Consider the following 23,274-nt stretch of genomic DNA (forward strand, 5'->3'; position numbering starts at 1 on the left):
CTCTATCATTGTGATAGCTAATTACTGAAACCCATTATCATTATGAAGACAGGGAAATATAAATGTTCTAGACATTACAGGGACATCAAACTGAGAATCTTATGTGAATCTTTGTACTGAGACAAAGTAACACAATAATAGTGAACATTCTTATTTCGAGTTTCTACATTGTTAAATATTTTGGTTTACTTATCATTTTCAGACGTCTTCACATAACGTAACTAATCTTAAACTGATGGATCACAAATGTCACTGATTTTGAATCTGAAAAAGCAATCGATAAGTGTCTCATCTTTGAAGATTTTGTGTAAGTAGTATCATATTCTTCACAAATAATTATGTTAAATGAATTAGCGTCACGTACCCATATTCCTAATATTCCAGGTTGTGGTAAATCTGTTAGAAATATGGATGTTTCTGACAAAAAGTGAGTAAGTGCTGGTTTATTTTTCCAATAAGTATCTTCAAATTCCATCATAGAGGAATTAATCCAAACATATACTTGATACTCGATAACACTGAAATCTGCATCCAACGAATGTGCCTAAGTTATTTAAATCAACACAACAAGGATGATAAAAAAATGTTGTATATGAAGTGAAACAATTGATCTACTCTAAGTATCCCTCCAAAACTCTATCTCAGATGAAAATAGTTTTTTTTTCATTTAAAACAATGTTGTCGAAACAGGTCGAATGATACAGAAATTAACGACAGATTTACATGTGTAGGTTAATTAAGGTATAACATAAATTTAAATAAACTACAAGTGTAAATCAATATCATCACATTGCTTGCATTATTACTTCATAACGGAAATTATAAACTATTTTTCGGTGCTGTTTAGTCCCAATCTGTCTAATAATATATATTATGTTATAAATACAGAGATTAAATTTCATATGTTCGGTGTCGGATTAATAAAAGTAATAAAGCAATTACGCCTGTTCATTATCATTGGGGAATTGGTTCCCAAATACTTATCTTCAATTAACTCCTTCCTGAACTGTCCATCTCAGTTATTGCTGAGCGCTTATCATGGTCATAATGACTGCCTCCAATCGCTCTTACCCTTGCTAGGATCTCCCTTCTTGTTTATCCTGATTAAGTATTTTTGATAGTATCACATTTCTCTCATACCTACTACTGTAGCAGCTTGTTATGCTGTAGTTTCCGGATCTTTTATTCACCACCGTTTACCAGCTCTAGTGCTGTTTTCCACCTGTTTGTTTGCTTATATATATAAAGCTTGTATCCTGGCTTTCTCTGCTTATTATTGTTGACATCTGTCTTCTTGTGTCTCCTTGATTGAATCATGTCTAGAATGTCTCAAGAGGTCCATTATTTATCCTGATGCTTCTTGAAGCCCACCACCCTACATATTGAAGCCGTTACTGCTATTATTCTTTTCAAATGTTTTCCATAGAGGCTCTTTCTCACTTAAGTAGATCATGTTAAACTTGAAACTTGGTATTGTGATCGATCTTGAACATGTGGAGTTGCTAGTATCTCAAATGAAGTTGATGTAGCAGGATGAAAAGGCAATATTACATTTTTAGCTCATTGTTGTTCTTGTTCAACATTACTCCCCCCTTTAATTCAATGTGATGATTATTCAATGTAATGGTTGTTTTATTTTCTAATCTAATATTTTATTCAGTAATAAATTGATTGATTTCAATTTCATGTTTATTCATTGTATAAAATTGACGTGAACTGTGTTTAACATGCTATGTGGCACGTGATTTGTTATAACTCCGGGTATTTTTTCATATATATGACGTTTTCCTAATTATTAATCAAATTTGAGTACAAATCAATATACAAATGGGTGTATTCCAAATTAGAACCGTCATCGTGGGAATTGCAATAATTTCTCATCTTTCATGTATAAGTAAAATGCTGAGCGGATACAACAATTGTCGACGAGGAATTTGGAAAACATAAAGCTATAACAGAAAGTTATGTCAAACCTTTTTGTGTTGCTTGTCCAGTTTTCCAATGCTTCTTTATTTTTAGTTTTAGCTTGACTGTCACCAGGTAGTAATTTGAAGTTATATTGGCCCTCTTTTTGTCCTTACATCGTCCATGAACCTTCTGGACTTTTTCTTAAGGTAGGTGGGACAGATGTGAATTATAGTAGTTAGGCGAACCCATGTAGTTTTTTACATACGTTTGAGGGTGAAAGTTATACAGCTTATAACTGTATTGTTAAACTCACATGGATAACTCAAGCTCTCATCATAACTGTCTCATTTTTCTGGTGCATTTTGTTTCATGATATCTCAACCCCCCTGTTGTCTATCACAACCTTGACGTCGAGGTCCTCTACCAAGATGGTCGAAACTTTTCATGGGAATGCTTCTAAAATGTGCTGCGGTAGCTCATAAAACTTATCTTCATAATCTTCGCTTCTATAATTTCTGAATGTGTGGTAAACCCAACCGTTCACTTTGGGGATGGCTGGTAATCCTAGACAGCTGCTGGAGGAGTGTGTTAGCAGTAGTGTGAATCGAAGCTAACCATAAGATTTTAATAGAAAAACTGACAAATGGTTAATTCGTAGGATGATAATTCTTTATGAAAACAGTAAGTAGTTCTGCATAAAAATCAAAATCTATTAGGATTTCATAGCACCAGAAATATTTACTAGCGTTTGTTATCCTGGATGGATTTTCCTAAAATCATGTAATTTATAGAACAAAATTGGATTTTGGAATCGCTGGTGGCTGTTTTTTATCTTGTTTAAGTGACTCTGAATGAACAGATTGATAAGCCTCTTCTAGTCTGTGAAAAAATGAATTTGAAGTAGTTATCGTTAAGTGGAATAAAATTCGCCGTCGAATACACTGATTTTTATCGTGGAATATGTATAAATAAAAATTTGTTTACGATAATGTTGATAGATAGCTCTTAGCAACGGCTGTTATATCTTGTATAAGGAATATGATAAACCATCCGATGATTTTGCTTTGATACATCATTTTGATAAATGAACGTATTCGGATTCTCGTTAATGCAATAAAGGAATGCAGTATGTGTCTTTTATCATTTGGCTAAGATGTACTAAAGCAAACTAGTTTCTCTATAATAGTGCGTTTCACTAATAATATTTGGTATAATACAATCTACGGGAAACGAAACTATGATGGATTTCGTTCTAGAAAAATTCTAGACAGGATTTATAAATTCTTCAATTTTAGTCAATATACAAAGGTTGTCCATTAGTATAGCAAGGCTGAGAGTAGTAACATTTTGACGAGAAAGCATTATTTGAAGTATCAAACTTATTGTTGGATTATTTCATCATCTACACGTTCAAACACTATTGAGTTAAATCCAACACTTTCACTTTTTGCTTCCAAACGTTTTATTTCTCGACTAACTAGCCCTCTTATGTTATACTTTAGTTAGTTTATCAAGTTTATCTACCAATTAAACTACCTTATAGATGACAAATACTTTATCTAAATATTAACTGAGTGATTTTACGTTACTAATAAATGAGATTTTAGAAAAATTTTATTCTAAAAGAAGTACCTGTGAATTAGCTAACTGAGGCTTGTAATCTGACGTTGATACTTGAATGAATGATTTGCTTGTTATAAATTGAGGCGGTTCCCATGAAAACTCAAACACTTTATCCACGGAACCTTTTTTGGCTTTATTGTATGTGTTAGAATCAATCGTTAATTGATGTGTTGTTGACTTGTTAGCTTGCCAGTGTCTTACTTCATTAAAATGGACACTCCCAACGGATATATTAACTAGGTACACATTGGGAATAATAGAAATGAATTTAAAGAAATCTCAACAATGAGGAAAACATGTATGATGAAAGTAATGTATATAAGACAAATCTAAACAAGATATAATAAACAGTTACTGATGAAAGAAATGTAGTTGTTTCATTCATAAAATGACATCAGTTGTGAAAAATACTAATTTCCTTATGAGGTAAAAGGTCCCTTTTAATTCGGTGCTGTTATGGAACAAACAAATTAGCTATGCAAATGTATGAAAAATTACACAGTTCTCTTACTGTATTTGACTTTTCCACATCGAAATTCATGTAGTTTAACTGTTCAAGTAATAAAAACGAAATAATGCTTGGGTAAATGCGGTGAATGTTTTTTATTCATGTAGTTGATCCCTCACGTTTAGCTAATATTTTACCAAATAATCGTTTATGAAACCATTTGTCAAGTTTTCAAGGTTTACACTAAAACATTTGCTCAAAATGAAATCAGATAACTGATATTGATTTTGATGATTTCATTTTTCAGAAATTTAACTTACAAGCCTATGTCACTATTAAACGTAATGCTGGGGAAACCATATTTTTATAGTTTCTTTCTTCTGATGGATATCTGATACATAGAATCTTCGAACTTTTCGAAATGAATATTCTGTTTTCATATCTCATTATACTTATTACACTTTTTTAATACTACTTATTTCAATAATTTTGTCTGTCTTTGCATCAGATTACGGGGAAATTTTCATTTATCAGTGAGTCTGTGTTCCCCATGATAACTTCCAGAGCTTAGAGGTGATAAATATAGACAAGACCTTTTTTAATATCTAACATTTAGATTGAAAATATACCTCTCTTGCTTCTTTTTCAGGTAAATGAAGTGAGTATTACATGACATTAACTATGTAATGACACTAAATATTCGACTACATGAAAATGTAATCGAAACCATTTGTATACTTTTTAACAACCGTAACAATATCATTATAACCTACGGCAGATGAATATTGTGAATTAATCAAGACTAGTACAAATACATAACAGAGTGCTTATTTGATAATCAGTATTCATCCTCCGAACTTCAATTTCGCATGAAATTTCAAATCTTAGTACAGTTTGACAGATGTACGAGCTTCTATGACAATAGTGTAATTGATAAGTTTATTACATTAGTATAAAAAAGTAGAATGTATTGAGCAAGTACAGTAAAAGATGGTTCATCTGTTTTTCACCTTCAGGTCAATGAACGAAATACACCAGAGAAGCGGACTGATCTTAAAATTGCATATACATGAAAACTCTTTAATCAGGTCGAAATGTCTCTTCAATTGTTTATTATTTCCCTCTGCTATTTTATTGATAACAATTCAGACTAAACAAGTTATTAGGGATACAGTCATTTAGTATGGTCATAGTTTTTAATATTTGGATCACTTTTATAGGACATATTAAACAACCGCTACGAAACTGACTAACATGAGGATACATAATTGTGTATCCTAATGACATACGTTATTATATTATGAAGACCATTACTGTTTTTAACTTTTATTCGAGTGTTTGCTAATAAGCATTAGACGCCATAAAAGTTAGAGTTTCAACCGCTTTTTGACTGCGTTCAGCAGCTATCATTGCACACTACGTTAGTAGTGTATATAATCATACTAAAATACTTTTTATAAAAAATGCATGTTGCGAAGTCCGTACGGAATATTATGAGAATTTATGATCAGAAACTGCTTCTTGATTGCTTAAACAGCATTTTTCAAGAAAGTATATCACTGCATAAAATTTCCAAACACGTTACAGGTGTGATACTTCTCAGTGTCGAGATCAAAACTATCAAATTTCTAACCTAGAAATTCGATCCCATTTTTTACGTCAACATTTTTTTTACCTTTGGTTATAACCACATTGCAATCAACATTAATGAATATATATGAAACATTAATTTAATAAGACTGCTATACACTACTGAACTCATACCACTGCTATTAACACTAATTCGAAGAATAATTCTACTAAATACTGTCATCAAGGAAATAAAATGAAACGAAATATTTTTTTCATACAATGATTTACTCGAATAACAACAAGCGTGATGTGATAAAATGAATTAGGACTGGTTGTTTTGAAAACAAGCAAATAATGATATCAATATTCTTACAACAATGGTTGTCCCATAAAGCTACATAAAAAACAAAATATACAACTTTAATCATGATCCTATGGAAGAAGTGATTGTTAGATTTTCGTTTACAAAGAATGATTTGAGTTCGCATAATTACTGTTCATCAAGAGGTACTTTTGAAACAATTTATCTTGCTGCTCATTTGACGAAAGCTCCATAGAACTGCGTTCATTTATTTACCCATACTTATATCACCACATATATCTTACAAAAAGGAAACACATATATGTAAAACTATTTCTTAATATATACCAAACAATTGGATGGTCAATGTTCCAGCACTCATGATAGACACAACATTGACAAAGATAAATAACTACATTCAACTACCACATTTTGAGTTATAAATATACAGAACAATATTACATTATTACATTTATCAACAAGGTTGTCAATTAGGAGAACAAAAAAAGCATTTATAAGAACTTATCCTAATGAATTGAATCATTTTATCCATGTCTCGCTAACATGTCATCCGCAAACTCATATATTAATTATAAAGTCATTGTCTATAAAAATTCTATAGAACGTACATAACAACATAAATTCACTCCATCCTCCAGTCCTTATTACTTCAGTTGAACAAAAATAACTTCAGTTCAGTATTTAACGGTTTAGTAATTCTAAAGATGACGTTCAAACATTTTCAATCTTACTTCTTTCAAAAGTAAGTATATATATATAAGAAAAACCCTATAAAATGTCATACATCTTTGTTTAACTAAACGGTTTTAAAAACTTGATAAAATACATATTGAATTCAATAGCTTTGATTTAATTAAATGAACAGTAATTTTATATTTTCTCTTTGTGGTACTCGAAAAGTTTTTTTTTTCTTTCTTCATTTTCACCTGATATCTTCAAAATTGTTAATTGAATTTAGTTAACTATTCATTGTAATTTTGAGGTTGAGTGTCAATCATCATCAAAACTGATATATATGTATATATGTACTTGGTAATATACACGAAAGTCACCTTGTTCATTATCAGGTCATTAGAAAGATGTTTGGTAAGTTCAAGTAGTTGGAAAGTATTCTTACTATAGTTAAATTATTTTCCAATGTTTCTTAAGTTCATCATTATTATTTGATGGACTATTTCAATTCGGATATATTCGATAGTTTTTAAAAATTCTACATTGAACATAATTAATAATAAAAACCCATACTTTAATAACTAGGTATTCAAATAAACATTCAGAGGTATAAACTTCAATTGTAACTTATTTTTTTGGTTAAGGTTTCTATTAGTTTTTCCATCAAAAGTTTTGGTAAGTATCACTGTTCCAAAAGCATCTCCTAGTTACATAGATATGAATGTCAAATAAAAGTTATGTAGTAAATTAATTCAACTTAAAATCTACTTAGAGTAAGAGATTATTGAATTTAGAAATATAGTTTGTCCATAAGGACTTGGAGGGAACTTTATGGGGCTTATTTGCTTTATACGTTTCACAATGTCTGTTTTAGCTGCGTAATATCTTTGTACCTCAAAGAAAAAACAGTGAATTAGACGAGGTATTTAAGGAACACAAATATGGTTGATGAAGATTTCTTTGACGATAAAACTAAACCAAAAAATATCTGAATACACTTACTTTTATTGGATTTGACCAAGACATGATCAGGTTATCTATGTTTATATCATTCCTATGTTAATTCCTTCTTTGAAAGATAACCTCAGTAATATTGATTCAATTCATATTTTGATAATAACCGTTGCTGTTATCTGACTGATTGTTTTTATCCTTAATTCACCCACTTTGTTACGTGCCTCAAAGTTACTGCAAGTTACTAGATAACTTGAGATTTTAGATTTAAATTTTCAACTATCATGAATTCTCTTTTTCTTTACCCAATGCTAACAAGTGAATAATTAACATTGAATAGCTAGTATGTCAGACACTCGATCTGTTCGAGTTCATATTCCATCTTGTTTGTAATAGACGATTGTTAATTGTTCTTAGATAATATTTATGCTAGGCCAATTGGAAACTAAAACCTAGTACTTTTTATCATGATATAATATTTACACTGATCAGTGGTCATATTTGCACAAATTAAACTGAATAGTACTTGATATTAACTAATACATTATTACAGTAAGGGAAATTAACATAACATTAACAAAAAGATATAAATGGTTAACCTCAAGTGTACAGCCAAACTAACGAGGTAGGAAAACATTCATGGAGTAGATATTATATTATCTCTAAAGATTAGTGTTGGGAGTTCGGATTAGGTGTTAAAGTTAGTATTTTTACCATGAACTGACACAAAATGTAACAAATTAATTCTTAAATCCCATGCTATTTGTCGTTCCTTTCATAGTAAATTATTCATTCGTCTTCTGTTTGGCTGAAACAATTAACAATTCAGGGAAGTTCGGTTGTATTCTTTTGGTTCACCGTATGTATCATATATATGCTCCTTCTTAAAATGAGATTACAAGTCATGAATGATTATGAAAAGTCAATCTTGTATATCACTTGGGCTCCTACAGATTACGCTCATCACATAAATATCATGCAAAACTAAAGAATTTTCGGCGTTTCAGTCGACACGACAGCTTTAATGCATTTTAGCGAACGAAATGCTATAAAAATAGGATTAACTTACTTGGATTTGGTAGCTGGATTGTTATACTAGTAGTTGACTGAATAAGCTCTAAATGTGGGAGGTGTTCACTCAATTCATTTGTAGCTATTACACTCAATATAATTGATTTACCTAAATTCAGCCCAATTAGAACGAGGCTGAAATAGGATAAAAAATAGAATTTATTTGATTGGGTGTGTTTCCTAACTTATCTTCTTAGTTGCAATAAGTTATAAAATATAACTGTTTTATCTAAACAATTACTAGAGAAAAGCTAGTGTCGCACAAACTGTTCGGTCTAATCAAAGACATTACTTTGGTTTATAATTTAGCTAACAACAAGGGTTGACCTACATTGACCTACACTGCATTTTCAAGTTTTTCTTGATATGCTTTGTTTCTCAAATTATAATTAACTGTCTTTAAAACCGTTCATAATTTAACCAAGCCATTTAAAATACGTTGTATTTGTTGAATATTCTTGCTTTTGTCAATGGTTGAACAAATTAATTGATCAGTCTCTTAGTGAATAATGCGATGGCGTTTGAAGTGAACGATACTGAGTTCTAGTCCCGGAGTGAACATTAACTCTAGGATGCAGGTACATCCATCGGACAAGTCCCAAGTAGGATAAAATGGCACGCACTGTAGATTCCACTTCTAGCCATCATCTATTTATTGATTTTGCATTTCATTATCATTAGGTGACGTGGTTCAGTAAAAATATAGTTATGAATGTAATTAGTTTTATCTTCATCAGTATACTTTTAATATACTTTGATATAATCATTAATCAATTTTTTCAGTCGCCTGGCCTATTAAAGATAGGTGTCAATTTTAGTCTTCAAATTCTTCTTATGAATGAAGCATCAGTCTTCTCGATTAAGCAACCTATGTTGTGGACTAAAAAGAAGCAGTTTTAGCCTTTCATATACCAATCTTGCTTTTAGAAAGAATATGACAATTGAACACACGTATTGTGAATACTTTCTTATTTTATCTATTCTGTAATAACAATTATAGGATTAGTTGAAAGCATGAGTCAATTGAAGCTAGACCATCAACAAAAACCTGGAAGCACTGGACGGCCTTTTCGTCCTATTGTGGGACTCCTCAGCAGTGAGCATCCACGACCTCGCCTCGCCAGGTTCGAACTCAGGACCTATCCGTCTCGCTCCAGAGCACTTAACCGATAGACCACTGACTCGACATCCGATGGTGTTAATGTCTAACTTCAACCAATCCACGAAAGTTGAGCAACCGTTCACCAATTGTCTTCAGTGAGTTCCTATCTCACAACAGACCTGTTTGAACTCCCCTAGTTACTGCTTCTCACTAGAACTCCAGGAATTACCTCTTGAAGTCCATCAGTAGTGAACATATGGTTACAATCAGTCCTGGGTTCGAATCTCGCGAGGCGAGATCGTGGATGCGCACTGCTGAGGAATCCCACAACAGGACGAAACGGCCGTCCAGTGCTTCCAGGTTTTTGTTGATGGTCTAGCTTCAATTGACTCATGCTTTCAACTATGAAAATATTGAAATCTCCACAAAACCCCTTCTAATTATGGGAATAAATAACATAGTTCTGAGAGTTTGATCTAATCTAGTAATAGTTTTCGTCATGAACTGATATGATATGTAAAACACTGAAAACTAGTTTGAGTAGCTATTTATTTCACATAGGGTCGAATTTTTTTCTAAGGAAAAGACAGTTGGTTCAATATTTGGTTATTTTTGAATAAATCAATAATTCAAGTCACAAAAAAAAGAAAAAACTTAAACATATTTACCTACACAATAAAAAAAATAGTTTCTACTATTTCAAACTGTTAAAAGTTGTTTCTTTTATATGATTGAGATTATAAGTTAATTGAAGCTAGACAACTATGGAAAATCTGGAAGCACTGGACTACCGTTTCGTCCTATAGTGGGACTCCTCAGCAGTGCGCATCCACTATCCTGCCTCTCAAGATTCGAACCCAGGACACATCGCTCTCGCGCCAGAGCGCTTAACCGATAGACCACTGAGCTGGCTGGCATCCAACGGTGTTAATGTCTAACTTCAACCAATCCACGAAATCGAGCAACCATTCACCAATTGTCTTCATTAAGTTGATATCTCCCAACAGACCTGGTTGTTTTCTATATATAATCCTTTTTATTACAAATGTCACTGATTTACGTATACTTTTTTTCTTTTCGAGTAAAATTTTATAAACTCTATGCTTCTTAATAAATTTCTCTCTTAATTTAAATGTTCATTTATAATCATTTTAAAGTTAAAATAAACAAACTAGTAAACATCTATAAATCTACTTTCATTTTTTAGTATATTGTGTTTGTTTGTGTGTGTGTGTTTGTTTGTTTTTTCAAGAGTTACAGTTATTTTCTTTTCCTGTCAGGACATTTTAACACACAATAAATAGATCTAAAGTAATTCAGTAAAGATGATGAAGATGAAGAAGGAGAAGAAGAACTAGAAAAATTAAGATACAATTGTCCTCAAATTATGCCAAATTAAACAACAATCAATGTCAAGAAGAAAACTACATACGAAAGCTTCTGTTTGTTAATTTTATTCGATATAATTGTTTAGTATTCCTAGAGATACGAATAAACTCTAATAATACATGAATATATTAACTCTATTGTGGATTGTAATGAAATAGGAAACAGATATTATTTCTAGTTTTAACTTATAGGCTTGGTACACCTAATTTCCACTTTTGTCTCTACTATTATTCGAGTCCAGTACACAACTCTTTGAGCACCAAAAGTACGTCAACTAAAAACTTTAGAGACTTATTGTTCATCCATAACAAACAACTTAGTTTGTTGGCCAGCTAACTAATAATTATTCATGATAGTAATTCATAGAATCTTGAATGTTATTTTAATGAATTAACGTGATCTTATAGGAAATGGTTTGGAATTATACAAACAATCAGGTGCCGACTTAGCTAATCATGGATCGAACATCGATGAGGTCAAATGTTTTTTTTGAATGTGTAACTAGCCTCTCTCAACTTAACTCCCTGATTGTCCAGATTTGCAATGCAGTCATCAGAATCTCTATCATACTACTTATTTCGACAATATGTGGTAAAAACGTACTCCTAAACTGTTTTACTTTTAACTTAGAGGTCAGTTCCCTTTCTATGAAGCCTTAAGCTCCACAGTTCACTTGATACTATTATTGTGGTGTGGACTACTTATATCCACATAAGTAGTATATAACGATGTATTTTGGCAGAATATCGATGAGGAAAAAACAAGAACGAAGCGCAAGTGGTATGAAAATGCATAAACAATAAAATCACAGAAGATGGACTGATATCTACGGAAAGACCGGTTAAGATTTAGCCGATTGATTGTTATTTTGCAAATTAACTTTTTACTGTATGGTTACCAGATTTTAGTGAGATAGTTTTTAATTTGTGCCTAAATACACTCCATTGTCCACACCCGTGTTCTTTTTCACTACATTACTACAATTTATGCACTATAACATTTTGTGCTGTATCCATGTAGCCTTAACTTAATACGTCATAAATCTTTTTTATTACGGAATTATTGCAAACATGTATAACACCTTGTTCATACGACCCACATTTTAATCTCCAGTAAGGTGGTTCTGGATTACTGTTGTATCCCGAAGAGAATTGCGAATGGTGATTTTTGAGGACTATTTAATGGCCAATGAAATATGTATATTTACTATTGTAACTAACCTAATCATATTCGTTTCCTCTTATCATTAGCTTTATTTTGACCTTTGAACCATTATTATGCAATTCTTGAGTTATCATCAGTTTATTGATTACTATTCACAGCCACATTCGGCTAAATATTGTACAAATGTCATTTTCTATTTTATGATACGATTTGGTCAGTCTGTTTGGTATATAAACTCAGTATGTTTGAAATACAATGATTCATACCACAGAGGCTGTTATTGGTGTTTTGGACTTAACTGGCTGGGCTAGCAGATCGCAGGGCCGATACGTACTCTAGACTGCTAGTACGGTTTGGAGTGTCACTGTTCTAATCGATAATTCGCTGCTCTCTGATTGGCGGTCTCATCAAGTCACACATTCACTAGTCATCTACTCGGCCACAAGATATAACAATTACAGACTGCGAAACATATTACTTGCAGTGAATTATTCAGTGGAAATCTTGAAATTAAAGCACTTTTTGTTCGAACATAAACAACATGCTTATATACTTAAATGCTATGCAAATGTTTTTCAATTCCTGACTTATCAATTAATAGGGACTCTCCAATTGGTCAAAGTAAACTAAGTATTCGGGAATAGAGGTCAGTAACTAACTAAGTTACAAACTTTCGATCTATCCTTCTTTTAACAGCGGGTTATATGAAGGTACAGTATAGTTTACAACATTTTTAATTAAGTAATATCTCTAATAAAACTTCTTATGAGGTTCAGTGAACATTCAAGAGCCACCAGTATTTTTTTAGGAACTACAAACAATATTTTATGTCTTTGTGACTACGTAGATTTCTCAAGAACATCAGTTCTTTGGTCTTTTAAAACGTAGGTAATTATTTAGTGAGTTGCTTTTAATAATCTCAAAAGTATAATCTACAGTTCCTATCGGTCAATATTCATAGAATAAGCCTAGGGTATATTATGTTATTTTTTTGTCATCATATAATACAGTAAAAATGAACTTAAGATTAATGGCTTAATATAGTTTGCTAATTGATATTCAGTTATAACTTGATCAGTTTTAATTAGTTAGATCGATAAATATTTTTTAACCTCTACTATTCATTTATCATTACTCTATAAAAAAAGTATATGATCACATCATATCATTAGTTTCATGAAGAAAGGTTAAGTGGGCGTTGACATGCAATACTTATTTAAAATCATATTCTATAAAACCTTCTAGATGACAATAGTTATCTAATGAATGACTTGTAACTGATATAAAGAAAATTTGATCAATTTTTCTACATATACTCTAGTGTGGTCTTCTTATATCCATATAAGTAGTATATGGCGATGGTCAGACATAGAATGTATTTTGGCAGAAGACTGATAAGGAAAGAACTGAAATGAAACGCAATCGGTAGGAAAATGCATGAACAATGGAATTAGAGAAGATGAACTGATATTTACAGAAGGAACAGTGAGGATTGAGACAATTGCTTGTTATTTTGTAAATTAACTGTTCGCTGTTTGGTTATCACAATTTAGTAAGATAGTCTGTAATTTGTGCTTAAATACATTCGATTGTCCCCAAGTCGTGTTTTGCTCACTACAATGCTACTGTAACTAAAGTACCCTGAACATTCATGAATCTAATGAACCTTTGATTATTTTGTGCACTGCTGAGGAGTCCCATAATAGGACGAAACGGCCGTCCAGTGCTTCCAGGTTTTCCATGGTTGTCTAGCTTCAATTGACTCATGACCTCAACTATATTTTGAAATTATCTGATCATATTATTCAATTTCAATCCATTAGACGATTGTATGTGGGTAATTATTCTGATTCGATCTTTATTTATTTCACTTAATATTCAAAAACTAAAGTATAGTTTTATTAATTAAGTCATCTTAGTAACATTTAAAACATTTACCATTATATTCATAAAACAATAATGGGAATGTGAATATCAGTGGAATGACTTCTTTCGTATGAATAGTAGAATTCTTTCATAACAATTAGCTAAAGTTTAAGTATAGGGAATAGATATATAGGGACTTTAAAGGACATGTAAATAGATGATTGATCATATTATCATACTTCAATGGAACGAATATCGCATTCTACAATAAGATGAAAATGAGCTACGTATACATTTATTACTATAATAGAAAACAAAATAGACTTATTATATACAAAAATAAGATATTTTTGATGACCTTACTTTGAACCTTATCAATGAATGTATTCATAAGTGTTATTATTATACTCACGTTGCTAACTAGTCACAGATGTACTTTAATAGGTTCAACCTATTTATTTTTACTTAGGTCAGTATATATATATATATATATCCTAAATTCAATAAAATTGTTACATAGGATAGAAAAACTAAACTAATTTATTGAAATAGGGCTTTATCCTGAATTTATTACTTTCTACTTCAAAATATTCTTATCAGATCTAAATTTGTGATGGATCAGTAATGAACTTATGTATTAAGACACCTTAAGGCACTTATCGATAGTTCATACATATAACTTTCTAAGATAGTACTACTCACTCTAAAATATATCCATCTGTGATCTATTGACACATATTTTGACATAAGCCAATTCTTAACTAAGTAAGTCGATGCTCTTCAAAATATTGAATTAAAGGAGCACTATAAAGAAACATCGAAATTAAATATTACTGTTCACTACGCTGATAATTTCGATGATGCCGAAAGTTCTCCAACATTTTGTACATTTTCTTATCCTCACAAATTTATGATCTAAGAAGTATTATGTTAAAAATACATTTTCATTTACCTTGTCATCAGAGTCGGAACCGTTGGTACAACCGTAAGATGAGGTGAACATGACTGGTTAGGTATCTCTAAACAGTTTATTATATACCAGACATGAGCTCGACCTCCAGTATCTAATGGTTCATTCCAAAATAGTTGTACCCTTGCTGGATCGCTTAGGTTGACAGTTACGTTTCTTGGTGCCGATGGAATTTCTACAAAATATAAATCAAAAACGTTTGATTCTACTAAGGAAAAAACACAATCAAACCAAGTAAACAAATTTCATTATTTGTGATGATTTAATTTCTACACGAGTGTGATATTCATTATCATTGTAACAACTACAAATTAACCGATGTTGATAGTGTACATATATAAAGTAAATATGCACTGGGGAAACATTTCTCATCACCACATGAAAGAAGTACTGTTATGTTTAAAAAACAAAGTCTACACAAAACTATCTGCTGAATGGAATTTAAATTGCATTTTCATGTAAAGTGATGGTAAGTTACAAAATAATAATATGTTGAATTTGTTATATCTCGAAGGGAATTATGAAGGGTGGCTCTTGAGGGTTATTTATGGACCAATATGATATGTATATTTCCTATTGTATAATGGATAAGTAACTGAACTATTCATATTCGTGTCCCTCTTATTATAAGCTTTATTTTGACCCATAGACTGTTATTATACGATTTACCATACTTGAGTTATTCCTAGTCCATTAATTACTGTCCCCCCTATTCACAGACACAATTTGACCAAATCTTGTACAAATGTTGTTTCCTATTTTATGTTACGATATGGTCTGTCTGTCTGTTTGGAATATAAACCCAGTATGTTTGAGAATAATGATTCATATTGCAGAGGCTATTATTGATGTTCTGGACTTAACTGGCTGGGCTAGGCAGAAATCAGGACTGATAAGTTCTCAAAGCTGTTCATATGGCTTTTGTGTATCACTGGTCTGATCGATAAAATCACTGCTCTCTCATTGGCGGGAACCAGCACGTTCCCGTCCATATATAAAACAGGGCACGCACGCAACTCAATCGATATAACAGAATTTATGTTTGAAACTAAGTTAGAATTACTGAAAGTTGTGTCCTTTATCGGAAATACTTATTGTTCACTCTATTCATTTCATATACTCTATTAGAATGTTTGGAACTGAAATATTGATTAACAATTATATATTCATGATAATTGAATAGAGACGGAAATACTGTGAAGTAACTAAAAAGAAAAACACGAGCATTTCTTGTCACGTAATCTAGTAATTTGGATTACTAATAGGGTTATGCTTGTTTTTTTTTTTCAGAATAGGAAATATGAAAGCTATTGATGATATGCAAACATCTGGGTTAAAGAAATTAAAAGAAAAAATTTTTCAAATTAAAAAGGAATGATATTATTGCTGTTGCGTGATATAAGTTATTGATCATCATTGTAATAGTAGAAGTACTTCCTCTAAATGGAGTGTACTTTGTTCGATTGATAATTTAATTATTATCGAATACTTATTCATATTATGAAATCATAATAGAAGTCTTATAAAACATCGGATAAATTACTATACAACTGAAATGTAAGAAATTGCCTGTGGCAGAATAATGGGTTAAACTATTCTCATGAAAACGGGATGAATGAATTGTTAATAATATCAACACAAGAAAAAAGACAAATTAATTCTCCTTTATTCAGAACGTTTACTAAACAAATTAAGTAGACGTAATATTAGACTCAGTAAAGAGATAAACGCGAATATAAGCGACAAATATGAAACGAAATACTTTCCTACAATGAAACTCAATGAAATCTAAACAAGGAACTAAAATGTGTTGATTTTAACAAACTGACGGTTAATCAACCGAACAAAATAGAGTTTAAAACAAAGCGGTAAATGTAATATTTCGATTAGTGGTACAAATATTCATTCATTTAATTTATATTTGTTCCTGTCTAGTTTCTGTAAAATACTTAAATAATTTCTCACTTACAGAAGCTTCTTACCTTAGTTATTGACATAAGTAATATGAGAGATGAAACTTCGATTTAACCACTTCCATTATTCTAACTTCTTAATTTCCAGTATTTGGAATGTCATTTTTCAAAAATTTATTCAAAAGCTAGACTTAATGCATAATGGGTAAATTGATCAAAGGTACATGACGAACAATTTAAGGTAATTATTATGATGGAAGATTGTGGAATTATTCGGTTTACATCAAAGACTTTTTTCAACTAGACAAACTACGAGAACCAATAAGAGTTCAACAGTTGTACCAATATCCAAAGACTCGATTTTGGTAATAATGGAAGAAACAGCTCATAGTTCAATACAAATAGCTGTCTTAACGATGAATATTATCGTTGCTAAACTTATAGCCAGGTGAAGTGAATCCATGAAGTAGACAAATTTCTAGTATTCTGAAAGAATAATTTTTCTTGCTTTACTATGATCTCGGAAATGTTGATGATGCTTTTGTACAATCAGCCGCTCAGTGTAATTGACTCCACTACAACAGTCGAACTGATAAATTCACGTAGACAAATTATATCACCATAGTGTGTCTTTATTCCTTGAAATGAGGTTGATAAAGTGTATAGACTTATTGTAGTGGAAAAATGTCCAAGGTTTTAGGATACTTCATGTCACGATCTCGGTTGTAATTTCACTTCCGAGCTCTATTTCCAAATAGAGAAGCGACATAAAGACTGTCGTAATTTAAAACGTATTCTCTACTATAATCATACATTATATTAGAAATTTCTTTGAATGCACATTCGTACCATGTGTAGTATCAGTCTATATGTTAAGCCCATAATACTTTATTTTAGTTTCCGACTAAGCCAATTCACCTATGCATTGAGTCATCTTTTGATCTTGTTAATTATTCGCTCATTAACCTTGACTGTAATTTTTATATGAGCGTATATGTGTACCCTTCGTATCTTACTCATCATATGTCTGTCATTCATTTTTGTCTGATTATAAATATTGAGTAATGCTTGCTCATAGCGAGTTGGCTTCCCAGCCATCTCCAATGCACGTCATTTTTGTTCCGCTCTCATCTATTTGCTTCATCACTCTGATTCCCTGGCCAGACCAATGAGTGTAGAAATTATATGTATCCTAAATCCATTCTCGTATTTGACTTATTTAACTCCGTTATTCACCAATGCGGATAAAGTCATTTAATACATACGAGGATAGATAGTACGTATATTTTAGCAACAAACAATCATTCATACGAGCAAAAAGGAATCAGATTTAAGCTACCACAACACATGTCAAATATAGCATTTACTCTATCTCCGAAAAGATAGTACATTCTTGTGTTAAGATTTTGCGTCAAGTGTTTTTTTTTTCATATCAAAGGTATATGATATGATCTTGTTATACTATGTTATTGAAACTTAAAAATCATTTCAACAAATATGATATAATAACATTGGCTGTTTTAGTAACAGTTTTCCTTTTTTCTTTTAAACCATCATACGAATTACGTATATTTTCTTCCATCCAGTAGGACAAATAAACTTAATTAATTACTATCAGAAAAGAGTTTTCTGGAGATTGTTGTAATTTAACGTTTGAATTTTATGAGTCGATTAAAGCTAGACCACCTCAAAAAACCTGGAATCACTGGACGGCTATTTCGTCTTCGTGTGGGACTTCTCAACAGTGTGTGTATCGTGTAGACACAGGTATCTACCTCAGATATTGGATGAATAGCTACACAGCCATACATGAATCGATGTAAGTTAGACATTCACAACGTTGGGTGCCGACTCAGTGGTCTAGAGGTTGAGCGTTCGCTTGCGAGACCGAAAGTCCTGGGTTCGAGTCCCATAAGCGAGATCGTGGATGTGCACTGCTGAGGGATCCCATAATAGGACGAAACGGCTGTCCGGTGCTTCTAGGTTTTCCATGGTTTTCTAACTTCAATTTACTCATAAATTCAACTATTAAATTCATTAATTATCTTAAACGTTTTCTCAAAATACATAGCAAATTGAAAATTCTTTATTATCATTCTTTCTGAAATAAGTATATACTTAATTATGTGTTTAGCATGATTTATTTTGTGAATGAACTCTGAGATAACTGATACATTAATCTTTTAAACGTTCTATTTATTTGATAGAGAGATGAGTTAGATAAATTATTTCTTTATTAATAACATCAGCAAACATCAGTTTAAAATCCTCATTATATTGTTATGTATATTTGTACATTACATCAGTATATAATTATCAAAGCTATAACATCAGGAAAATGATAAACAGAGTGTATAAGTGATGACGAAAATCTTGTTTCTTCAATATTTTTATAAAATGTCAATAAACAGTTTTATTTTTAAGCTTTTTGAGTATGTAAATCACCTTGCATATGAGTTACATTTGTTTATATTAACATGAACAATTGCAACTACAAGGAATACCAGCAATCATGAGTATAGAAGATGTTCTATATAAAGTTTTATGAAAGATATGTTAACATATCCTGATGAGTTAAAAGTCCAGTTTACTTTCTCTGGCTGCTGTACACATAAGAACAGTCGGAAGAAAGTGCATGAAACTCAAGGAGAATAAAAGTGAATACAAAAAAAAATTCTTTTGATCATGAGATATGCTTAACAATTTTAAACCGTATTTTAGTTTTAAAAAATATATTGATGAATTAACAATGAAATGAAAAACAGAATCTTACTTGTACAAGATGAATCTGGTCTATCTAATACTGGATGACGGTAGTAACCGGCATTACATATACAACTGTCTACTTCATTAAGACTTGATTCATTATATATTAAAGCTTTAGGTCTATAGGTTAGCATATTGAAACGTTGTATACTACGACTTGTTAATGTATGAAAAGGATTATGAGAGTTTAATGGACAACGTTGACATGCAAATGGTCCAAATGTTGGTTTGAAGTAATCTAGTCCACAAGCTGAAAATTAATAATAAGGATAATGATATTTAATTAAACAAACATCACGTAACATGTTTCTACTCTCACGTTATAAATGCAGCATAGGTATTTGTTTAGAAAGTGCTGTCTTACTCAGATCATACAAGGTTTACATTGATAGCAAGATTATAAATAAAATGATAAATCTACATTGATAACAACAGCAATTATTTAGAACCATATTATACAGTTTTAGATTATTTTTTCCACCAATTCTAATGACTTTACTAAAATAAATAATGGACTTACGTTCACATAATTGATCAATTAAATTGTCTTCATTCATTACACCAAAACCAGGCATACATTCACATGGTCTGTCTAAATGATTTAAAAAATTATTTTTAGATAAACTATCAAAATCTTTTCCTCCAACGGAATAAAATGATTTTCTTGCTTCATAATACCATATTCCATCTGTTTGACAAATTAACTTTGGTATTTCTCTATGATTGAGTAATGCTGCACCACTGATACAACGACCATCTATAGTTAAACCTTCCATTATTTTTCCCGATACAGTTCGAGGATATTCAATAAAATTTTTTCTAATAAATGGGCAAACTAAAAAACCTAAGCGTACTCGTCGTATTGTTGAACATGATCCACGATCTCTTACAGCTATTTGAATGTTTTCATTTTGTACATTAAATCTACTGATATGTACAGTAACTTGTTCTGAGGATGAATCGGGTAAATTATTTTTGTTTTGATTAGAAATATTCCATCCAATAAGAAATTCTTCTTTGAATGAATCATGCTTTGACTTATGTGATGTAGATAATGTAGCCAATTTAGTGAATAAATTTTGTCTAAAAGTAAAGATTCAAAAACACAACGATTGTGATAAAAGTTAGATAACAAGTAAATTCAACATTTATGGATTAATATTTGACTATTTAGCATTTTATACAATCTAAGCTACATGAATTATGTCGTTAAAAATAACTACAGTTAAAAGTGTGTATATCATATACTGTCTAAATGGTATTTCATTTAAGTTAAAGTCATTTAAGCTCCTCTTTGTTAGTAATAATTCCAAATCTTAATTGAGTTTTACTGAAGCTGCCAATGAATATCAATGGGAACTAGGTAATCCGTTAGTAAAGCAAGGAATATTTGAATGAACTAAATATTGACCAATTCATTAAAAAAAGTAGGAATCACTGGCAAAGAGTATTTATGGAATAATTAAATAAAGTGGAAGGTAGGAACAAGATCGATTGATTTGTGATAAACTTACTGAACCTAGCTAACATTCATAAAATGCTGAAGAAAAAGGAGTAGAAAAGTTGTATACCATTGATTTTAATAAACATTATAAGTTTATCAACAAAATTATTTACTATCAGAAGGGGTTTTGTGGATATTATAGTAATTTTAATAGTTGAGATCATGAATCAGTTGAAGCTAGACAACCATGGAAAACCTGTGAGCACTGGATGGCCGTTTCGTCCTGTTGTAGGGTTCCTCAGCGGTGCGCATCCACGATCCTGCCTCAAGAGGTTCAAACCCAGGACCTATCAGTCTCGCGCGTGAACGCTAAACCACTAGACCACTGAGCTGGCCGGCATCCAACGGTGTTAATGTCTAACTTCAACCAATCTACGAAATTGAGCGACACATCCACCATTGTCTTCAGTGAGTTACTATCTCCCAACAGACCTGGTTGAACTCCACAGGTCACGACTTCTCACTAGAACTCCAGGAAATACTCTTGAAGCCAACCGATTGTGGATGCGCACTGCTGAGGAGTTCCACAGTGGGACGAAGCGGCCTTACATTGCTTCCAAGTTTTCCATGGTTGTCTAGCTTCAATTGTTTCATGATCTCAACTGTTAAAATTATTTACATTTTATTGATTTAGTTGTGAATCCTTTTAAAAATTCCAGTAGATTTATTCTTTCTTAAATAATTCTATAGTTAATCAGACTCATGCATCTAACAGTTGATGTCTTCACTTTTATTATAGTTAATTTTATAGCAACTAGTTCCTTTCATAAATTTTATTAGTATAATAAACAAATGATGTTAATCATAAACATGTGATGTAACTGAGCTAAAAAATTTCCAATAACTCGATCACAAATATATACTTGTAGTAGTATTTATGTCTAAAATCTAATGAATGTCAACCAAATGAAAGTGATGACTGAAAATTAAGGGAAGGAGAAAATTGTATAAAATGAAAAAAAAAACAAGTCATCAAACCCTAAACATTGAAATTCATTAATGATTTCCAGAGCACAACCAAAGTTAGAACAATTGATTTTTGTACACATAGTTAAGGATTGAGTCATTTTGTAGCCAGGATTTTTAAGAAGTTGCCATTCACAATATTTATAGGGAGTTTTCTAATAATCAGCCCTATCACAGTTTATCTGTATATTTTATTATCAAGGAATACGATTTACTGCTCCCTATGTTCATTAGGTCATTTGGGAGTAACTGATCGTTAACTGATTTCAGCACATATTCCATTATTTTTATTATATTGCCTCTGATAAGTCCTCCCTATATATATCCACACACATGTTAACAAAGACACTAGTACTAATTAATTTTAATTACAATCATTTGTGAAATTATATTTGGAGCATAAATACTACTTGCTTCTACAGAATTTACATGTTCATAGGTACAAAATAAATATTTTATAAAGCCCAGTTACATCACATTTTTTAAATCAAATCCACTATCAAACCTACTAGTGGGTTTGTAGTTGTCTTCTTATTATATCACTTACGATGTATCATAAATACACTATCATTTTTTACCACAAAATTAGACTTTATAAACACTCCTTAATCTAATTACTGCTTCTCTTAATACGATTTTTCATAGGATTTTATGACATTTTTGCCATTATCTAACTTAGTAGATACCGATTGTCTTATGTATTTAGGTACTTCTGATATAGACTAGTTCAAACCAATTCCAGAGTCATAACTTTTCGTTACATCAGCGGCTATAGACCAGATTCAAAACTAAGCATGTTAGGATTCTTAATGTACTTTTTCAATTTTCGAAAGAAGTTACGTAAGTACTTAAGGAACGAACATCATTTTGTCAGTTACATTTGTAAAGTAAACTTTTACGCGACATGTATTAACTTTACCATTCTTTTAAGTTTATCTTTAAATTAAATGCCATGCAGTTTAATAAATGCTTACGAGCTAAAACATGGAAAGATAAATTTAAGTAAGAAATTTACTAAAAAATAATTTTATTAGTGACTTACGTTTGGTTGACATTGTTTTGAT

General features: G+C 31.3%; 1 protein-coding gene across 1 annotated transcript in view; it reads right to left on the minus strand.

Annotated features, from left to right (window-relative positions):
• The window catches only part of Smp_139480 (ephrin receptor, putative), a gene marked incomplete at both ends in the record, with an annotated part of 38,984 nt that overhangs the window by 14,179 nt on the left and 1,531 nt on the right, over positions 1 to 23,274 (minus strand). Inside the window, 6 exons of the mRNA XM_018790264.1 lie at positions 365 to 544; positions 3,541 to 3,727; positions 15,044 to 15,236; positions 19,748 to 19,990; positions 20,261 to 20,823; positions 23,253 to 23,274. The exon at positions 23,253 to 23,274 is cut by the window's right edge and continues 241 nt beyond it. Of these exons, the coding sequence (XP_018646345.1) occupies positions 365 to 544; positions 3,541 to 3,727; positions 15,044 to 15,236; positions 19,748 to 19,990; positions 20,261 to 20,823; positions 23,253 to 23,274 (1,388 nt within the window). The remainder of the gene's footprint in view (positions 1 to 364; positions 545 to 3,540; positions 3,728 to 15,043; positions 15,237 to 19,747; positions 19,991 to 20,260; positions 20,824 to 23,252) is intronic.

This window comes from Schistosoma mansoni, assembly GCF_000237925.1.
Source record: "Schistosoma mansoni, WGS project CABG00000000 data, supercontig 0125, strain Puerto Rico, whole genome shotgun sequence".
Taxonomy (NCBI): domain Eukaryota; kingdom Metazoa; phylum Platyhelminthes; class Trematoda; order Strigeidida; family Schistosomatidae; genus Schistosoma; species Schistosoma mansoni.